The sequence below is a fragment of the Brassica napus genome, unplaced genomic scaffold (assembly GCF_020379485.1).
Source record: "Brassica napus cultivar Da-Ae unplaced genomic scaffold, Da-Ae ScsIHWf_2397;HRSCAF=3098, whole genome shotgun sequence".
NCBI lineage: Eukaryota > Viridiplantae > Streptophyta > Magnoliopsida > Brassicales > Brassicaceae > Brassica > Brassica napus.
Window position 1 is genome coordinate 266,577 of NW_026015745.1, and position 7,988 is coordinate 274,564.

At 35.9% G+C, this 7,988-nt stretch overlaps 2 protein-coding genes across 3 annotated transcripts; both read right to left on the minus strand.

Annotated features, from left to right (window-relative positions):
- Positions 1-94: 94 nt before the first annotated feature.
- Positions 95-4,700, minus strand: LOC106378973 (U-box domain-containing protein 51-like). 2 transcript variants are annotated; one of them, XM_048773391.1, is made up of 8 exons: positions 4,339-4,641; positions 3,171-4,244; positions 2,909-2,982; positions 2,496-2,836; positions 2,079-2,355; positions 1,892-1,993; positions 1,102-1,530; positions 95-896 (listed from the first exon to the last, which is right to left on the minus strand). In XM_048773391.1, exons 2-8 carry the CDS (start codon positions 3,343-3,345, stop codon positions 180-182), a joined length of 2,115 nt encoding a protein of 704 aa, XP_048629348.1. In that variant the 5' UTR covers positions 3,346-4,244; positions 4,339-4,641; the 3' UTR covers positions 95-179. The 2 variants fall into 2 exon arrangements, with proteins under 2 accessions (XP_048629348.1, XP_013674468.1); XM_013819014.3 differs by having other exon boundaries at positions 3,171-4,700.
- A 1,223-nt stretch (positions 4,701-5,923) lies between these two features.
- On the minus strand, positions 5,924-7,304 carry LOC125600780 (probable WRKY transcription factor 50). The gene is made up of 3 exons (XM_048773359.1): positions 6,893-7,304; positions 6,484-6,622; positions 5,924-6,249 (listed from the first exon to the last, which is right to left on the minus strand). The coding sequence occupies exons 1-3, from the start codon at positions 7,137-7,139 to the stop codon at positions 6,129-6,131; spliced, it is 507 nt and encodes a 168-aa protein (XP_048629316.1). The 5' UTR covers positions 7,140-7,304; the 3' UTR covers positions 5,924-6,128.
- Between the last annotated feature and the right edge of the window lie 684 nt (positions 7,305-7,988).

Sequence of the window (7,988 nt, forward strand, 5' to 3'; positions counted from 1 at the left end):
ACGTCAACATGATATTGGTATGTTGTGAAAACATAAAGATAAACTAACGAGGAATATGAGAGACACTTGGTTCGAATTCTAACACAAGCCATTATATTTAATTTAACATTAAATTTATAAATAAAAAACATCTCAAATCATATGTTTGAATGTACAAAGTTCTTTGTCATATCCATACGTTAGCTTTCATCAGCACGAGTTAAACCAGCATCATTACCTAAGTTCTTTAATCGAATAAGTAGTGGGACAACATCCTTCCCAAGATCCGGTCTATCTCTTTTTCTAAGCTCAGCGCATCTCAACGACATAGCTGCAAAAGCTTGAGCCTCTTGTAGAGGCCAATCGGGCACGGTCGGGTCAAGCATGTCCTTTAAAGTTCCTCTACTGATCGCCCTCGAGACATGGTGGGCCAGCCCCATGGGAGGCCTTGCGGTAATGATCTGAAGCAGCATTATCCCCAACGAGTATATGTCTGATTTTGTGGTTAACATTCCTGTCTGTTGATACTCAGGGTCTATGTAACAGAATGTTCCTGCCGCAGATGTCATGTGGTATTGCGTGACGTTATTAGCTACTGACGCAGGGACTAATCGTGCTAAACCAACGTCACTGATCTTGCTCACGTAGTTTTTGTCTAGGAGTATGTTGGCCGGTTTGAGGTCGCGGTGAACTAGAGGTTCTGGTTTAGCTTGATGGAGGAATGAGAGGGCGGTAGCAATCTCTGCCGCTATTTCGAAACGTTTCCTCCAAGAAAGCGGTTTAGAGTTTCCTCTCCGGATGAGTATGTCCTCTAAGCTCCCATTTTCCATTAACTCGTAAACCAAGCATCCATATTCTGGACATGCACCAAGGAGAAGGACCATGTGAGGATGCCTTATGCTACTTAGAACTTCAACCTGTAACATGAGAGTATACAAAATCATGAGACTAAAATGATAATATTTTAATAAGATAATTTTTAAAGTTTTTAGAAAATATTTCCACTAAAAAATTACGGTATTATTTATAGCAAGAGACTTTTGTTGAAAGATAATCAATGCGGATGCCCTAAACTAAGCAAATAATATTGGATAACAAGAAATATAAAAGTAGAAACCCTACCTCTTGTTGAAATTGTTTTTTTCCTTGAGCAGCATCTGGTCTCAAGACTTTAATGGCAACAGGAGTGTGGTCAAGTTCGCCTTTGTACACAGGTCCATAACCTCCTTCTCCAATTTTTCTGTGATTTGCAAAGTTCTCTGTGGCTTCTTCGATCTCTTCTATGGAGTATCTTCTGTAACGAACATCGTTGTGTGCTAAAGCATTCATTGCACGGTCTTTATCCTCTGATTCATTTCTTGCTTTTATCTCTGCTTGCTTTCTTCTTTGTCCTTCTAGCTCCGCCATTCTCTGAGCTTTCTCAGCTGCCTCTAAGGCCGTTCTGCACTTTGCCTTCTCCATTTCTGCCACTGCCAATGCTGCTTCTTCAGATAGCTTGGCTTTCTCGAACTTAAGAGCTTCTTCTATTTTCCACTGGTTTAGCTCGTTTGCCTAGGAAAAAACCCATAAATATCATATGCAACAAGACACTTTTTCTGTTCTTTTTAATAGATAAGTTTCAGGAAAATTTTTTGTTTCAATTAGATGACGTTTTTAGTTTCTAATATTAAAATAGTAACATATTGTATTATATCTCTTTATATTTAGTAGTTTATTTTTTTTTACTTGGTTCAAATGTGATTAAGTGGATAGTTAATTATGTTTTTGGTTAGAAAATAGAGAATCTAAAAAATTAATTTTAAAAAAAAAATTATGTGCATAAACCAAAACTTCAAGTAATAAAAACAGAGGAAAGTGTGATGTTTTGATTTTCATAATCGTAGTCATAACAACTTAAAAACTGATGGAGTACCTTTCTTTTTGCTGTAAGTGCTTCTTTACAAGCTGAGCTATACATATCCATAGTTTGCTTTAGTTCAAGCTTCAGCCTTCTCATTTCAGCTTCAATATCTTTCTGTGAATAGAGTAAGAACCAAGGACTTAAGAGACTTATAGTTTTATTTCTTAAAAATTAGAAAGAAGATCATTACAGAACGTACGGTTGTTTGAGCATTTGACTCGTCTGAAGAACATGATGCGCCATATACATCTGAATTATGAGAAGATACATCAATAGAGCCCCTCATACCACCTTCAGATTCGTCAGAAAAGGAACTTTGTATCGTGGGATTCCTTTGGAACGCAACTTGGGTAAAGGCATTGTTAAAATCCATCGACCCATTTATAGGGGCTTTGTGCCTTTCTTGCGTGGGGTTGGTGGGGGTACGATTGTGTGGGTATATCTCTGTAGGTTTTCTCCTTGCACTACGTTGGCCGCTAAAAAATTATAGAAATCTTACGTGTTAGATGATATATGGGTTCATAAGGTCTCACACTCAAGGCCGTATGTTTTAGCATGAGCAAGTGATTGGAATAAAATGCAAATGATAGAAGAAACGAAAGATTAGTTTACTTACGTAGGCACAGGATCTTGCTCGCTATCCGATAACGACTGGATTAGAAAGCCAGAGGAGGGTACACGAGGAGGTGCAAGTGTGTTGGTGATAGGTCTTTGAGCTGGTCGAGAAGACTGAACTTTTCCTTTGGATATTACGTAGACTGAACAAAAATCAGGTATCGATTTCATTATGGCACCTTGCACGTCGTGGTGTTTACTAAACATAAGAGACCTAGCAAATGTGTATGTGTTCTTGGCGGATGCTCCCAACACAAGATTGTTAACCAGGTTGCTATTAACATACTCCAATATTGCTTTCGCCACGTCCGAATCGTCTATAACAGCCTCCGACATGGAAATCTACTAAGAGTAACGTTAAAAACATATTCGTTTCATGCATGAGATAACGACATGAAAGAAAGATTATATTACCCCTTTGCGTGCACAATATCCTCGATATGGAATGAAAAGCTGGTTCAGGTCATCACTGGCTCCATTCCCTCCATCTACAGTTTCCAAAAAAAAAATCTTTGATATATACATGATGAGAATGCAGGACTAGTTCTGGCTAAAGTCGGATAAAACATTCGGCTTAACCCATATTTATAAAGATTTATTATTTATAAGTTGCATGCCTCCCAATGTCCTCTAATTCTCAGACCAGGCCCTGTAAAAATAAAGGTAAGATACTTACAATTTGAACTTTTGAGACGAACATGAAGAAGAATGATGAGTGGGTTGTGAATGGTATTGGCTAGATGGTCGACGGCCCAACGAACCGCGTAATGGCTATGCTTCTCTTTGTCAATGGCAATCACTGTTGAGTTTACCGGAGAATGGCTATCGTCTGACGAGTACGGTGGAGCCATCGTCGGCAGAGTGCAACTCAAGGCAGAGGAATTATTCTCAAGGTCAAGAGAAGAGAAAGGCTTCTTGCTTGCGGTCTAAGTTTCTCCTCTCAAATTCAACGATTGGTGTTATACGAATAAACGATTATCCTAAAACTTAGCTGATCAAAGGATCAAGTTTCTATCGACCACTGATTTGTAACACCTTTTCTTTCGGTAAAAACGAAAAAAGGTATTTTTAGATACGTATTGTTAATATATTCTCGAAACTACTTTACATTATAAAGAGTTCTTTCTATTTTCAACAAATAGTATGAATTCTCCTAAAATATATTTGTAACAACATCATAGGCTCATAGCACTAGTTTCCAGCAGTCAACGTTTCAACGTAAATAAAAATGCATGTTAATGAATACAATAATGCTTATTTTTATAATATAACCGATTACACAATTATCATTTGTTTATTTTAATTTATATCTCTTGTAATTATTGTAATTTTGTTATTAATGATTTCAACATGATTGGTTCTTAGTTAAATTTAAAAACATGCATTATATTGAAAAAGTAAGAAAAAATTACTCTCATAGACACTTTATGAGTTTGTATTAACACAATTAGACACTTTATGCTTGACAGACACTTTCTTGTTGTCTAAAGACAAAAATACCCTAGTGACAACTCATTATCTTACACTCTCTCCATCTCTCTCACGTGCACCCTCTCTCCATCTCACTCACGATACTCTCTCTCCAACTCACTCTCATTCAAAAGCAAGAAAAAAAAACCCCGAAAAATTAATTTTCTCAGATGTCATCTCAATTCACAAACCATAACCTTCCATTACATCCTTAAATTCTCAAATATAGACCTTTAGCGAATTGGAGCTGGATTTCACTGACATAACCTTCTTTCTTGGCCTTAACAAGCTTGGCCGGCGGTGACGAGTTGAACGCGACTTCAGATTTGGAGAGTTCGGTGAGAGCGACGAGCTTTCTGGGCTTGTGGTAGAACCTTAACAAGCTTGGCCGGCGGTGACGAGTTGAACGCGACTTCAGATCTGGGATTGTGGTAGAGTCGCTTAGGAGATGTGAGTTCCTACGAGACTAGTTCCGATAACAATGGTGGTGGATACTGTAAAGATGGGAGACGTGAGGGTGAGGGATACAAAAGTGGAGGCCATGGTAGAGGTGGCGGTGGATAAAACAAACATGTTCAAGGTGTATTTTTAGGATTGAATATCCATGTCCACACATATTTGTTCACCAAAGTGGCTTACACAAAATACATGTACATAAAAACTACACGGTATGCATAAAGTACTTGTCCACAGATACTAAGAAATTATGTAAGATGATTAGGAATATAAGAACTTGTCCAAGAAAACACATCCATGAAACTTAGTTCATGAAACCTCATCCACGAAAATTTTAAAGAAATTTCTATATTTTTTATCAATCCATGTCCACATCTTTTTATGTTCACGTATTTTTCTTACATGTTCACAATTTTGCATCCACACTTTTTATGTCATACATTTTTTTTATATAATTGTTGAAATATATAAACTATATATATGAAAATGGATGTTAAAATATAGAGAAAAACAAATTATAATTTATTGTAATAATTATAATTTCTTCAAATGTCTTAAACTCTGAGAAAAAACAAATAAAAACACAAGAACTTTGCAAAAAGAACAAAGAAAAAGTTGAGAAAAAATAAATAAAATAAAAAAATGCAACTATCCTCTAGTTTCTCTTAACCAAGCGTGAGGGGTACTGCTGTAAAACCACAAGGGGTGGAAGAGGATAATGTGTCCCTCAAGTGGGAAGTACCTTATCTTGTCAAAAAAGAGAACAATGTGTCTGATGATGTAACGCACTCAAAAAGTAAAGGTTTCCTTATAAAACTGTAACCAACTTCGTGCTGTCCCTGAACTTCAAAACATAAAATGCATGACGTTTTACACAAACGCAGAAGACAAAAACAACACACAGTTTCCTAGCTTAGCTTTCATGCCTTCATTTTCTATCTTCCTCCATGGTCACTGTCCTGCATCACCATTCACCAACAAAAGATGATGATTCTCTACAGGCAAAACCAAGCATTTACTCTAGCTCTTTTTTTTAAAGAATGTTAAATTTATTCAAATACAAAAACTTTTTTACAACATGTGTATCTCTGTTTTTTTAGTTTTGTTTAAGTATAAAGTGAAAACAAACAAACTTTAACCCATCACTACTCCCTGGTAGCAAACCAGGTCGTTAGTTCTGTTGTAAACCGTAGACTCCTTCTGTTTTACTAGCTTTAATGTCTAAATTTCAGTTTATTGACGTTTTACAGCATTACTCGGGTTGAGATGTTATGACTTGAACCAAAGAGTGTCCTCTAATGATAGAGATGGTTTATCGGCAGATTCAGAGGGAGAGCCGTAAGTAGAGCTCTCTACTTGACAAGTAACCATTGTGTTCATAAGGAGTTGGTATAGTAATTTTGGTTTATATTTGCATTGATATTTCAAGATTGCTAACTTATAAAATGGTATGAGGGTCTCTGGATTATATTACCACTGATTCTCACTTGTAACAACATAAGATGCTGTAGAAGTACTACTGATTCATAATAAATCTCTCAAAATTTGTGAATCTGTCAACCAGTTTACATTAAATACAAAGAACTTAGAAGCAGTATAAATATAATAAACATTGTTAAGTCTCAAGAACAGATTCATAAGAGCACATACCATGAATAGCATTGGTTATAGTAAAACCAAAAAATTTATAAAATCATTAGGAGCATTATTACATGCTTGAGTGATTGTGGGAGCCCTCATAAGTTGTTATAACAAAGCTTGGATCATCTTTATCTCTTTCAACCCTTTTCTTGACTGGACAGGCATCAGCTGCACATTTGTAGTAGTTTCTGCAAATATAATTACAATTAGTCTCAAGAACATATTTTATTTTCCGGCCACAAGGGCGGATGCCAATGTCTGAAACAGCTCAACTCTAACAGGCATGTCATGTTTTTTTTCTTTTGGTTTCTCAAATTTGGTATGCTTCTTTAGAACTAACAGATATTTCTGTGTGTTTTTCTTGGTCACAAGAGTATGAAAAGATGTAATTATGTTAAGAAAATGTTGTTCTTGTTCCCTACCTGGGATGTGGGCTGTTCTTCACCATCTTCTTCCCATACTTTCTCCACTTGAACCCATCGTCAAGCACTTCAACGTCAGACCTTGTCTTGAATGCAACTCTCTCTTTAACTTTCTTCTTTTCTTTCTTTACTTGAGTTTCTTGAAGAAGGAAAAAAAAAACAGATTCAGCTTAGAATGACTTGTAATCTCCATTTTGATTCACCTAAAGAGTCTTAGGTTCAAGTCCTAGTGTCTAAGATCAGCATAGACTACAATCAAAGACATGTTTTAAGGGAGTGTGTTGTATATGTACTGTGTAGACAGATCTTTAGATCACAACCAAAGATTCATATGAATCATGATTCCATTTTCATTCAAGATGAACCTTTCTTTCTTATATGGTTTCCACAGAACGAAAGAGAAACTTACCGGCAGAAGCAGGGGCAACAGAAGCTTTAGTACTTGGAGATGTGGGCTGAATGAAACTGCTAGAGGAACCGGAGAAGAAAACAGCATCAACATTGGTCTGATAACCATAAGAATGATTCATCCCGGAAACAGCAGAGACAAGATCATCGTCCATCCATTCATCTGACAAGTATAGATCCGGAAGTCCGAACCCTGAGTGAGTATCATCGCTGAAACTCCTCGCCAAGTTTGTCTCTTCATCATTCATAACTCAAACACTACTATCTATTCATAAAAAGAATAATGTTTCAAGAAATCTTTTTTATTTTTGGAATATGAAGACTTAACTATAGAAAGGAAGCTTCAAGGTAAGCGTTAATAAAATATATAATCTGTAGAAACGTGTACTTTGTGGGTACAAATTTCATAAGGAAGCTTACATAAGAAAGATGATGCTGCCTCAAAACATGTTTGGTCTTACAAAGACTTGTGGTTGACTTGTGTCTTGGTCCACAACTACTTTTTTTTTTTTTGCAAGTCTTTTCATTAAGTCTCTTGGTGCAAGGAACTTAAGGCTTAAGTTACGTTCCCACAAAGTAACATCATCATCACTGAGAATAATACCAATGCATTCTACGGATTCGAGACTGTTGAATTTTCTAGTCGAGAGGACTTTGTTATTCTTCCTACTTCATAGACCCTAGTAAGTAGTATAACTTTTGCAGTAGTCACAGGATCATAATTTTTTCTGAGTTTAGTAAAAAGAAAATGTTATGAGAGGTGAAAAGGCTTAACTATACATATCAAGTATCTTGTAAATTGTAAGTTTGTAACCATTCAGATTGCACTATTATACTATTTTGGATAAAGACTTAAAGAGTTATACATACGAGATATCTATCTCTAGATTGTTAGACCTAAAAAAACGGTTGTGATTATAAAATATCTGAATCAGATGAATAGTGAAAATTACAAAAAGAAATGATTAATTATTTTTTTCACTCTATTTTCCCCTATTTAAAAAGAACAACATGACTTGATCTTATTTCCATTTATTTACTAGAGCCTAACATAAATTAGATACATCTAACACTACTAAAAGCAGAATACGAAGAGC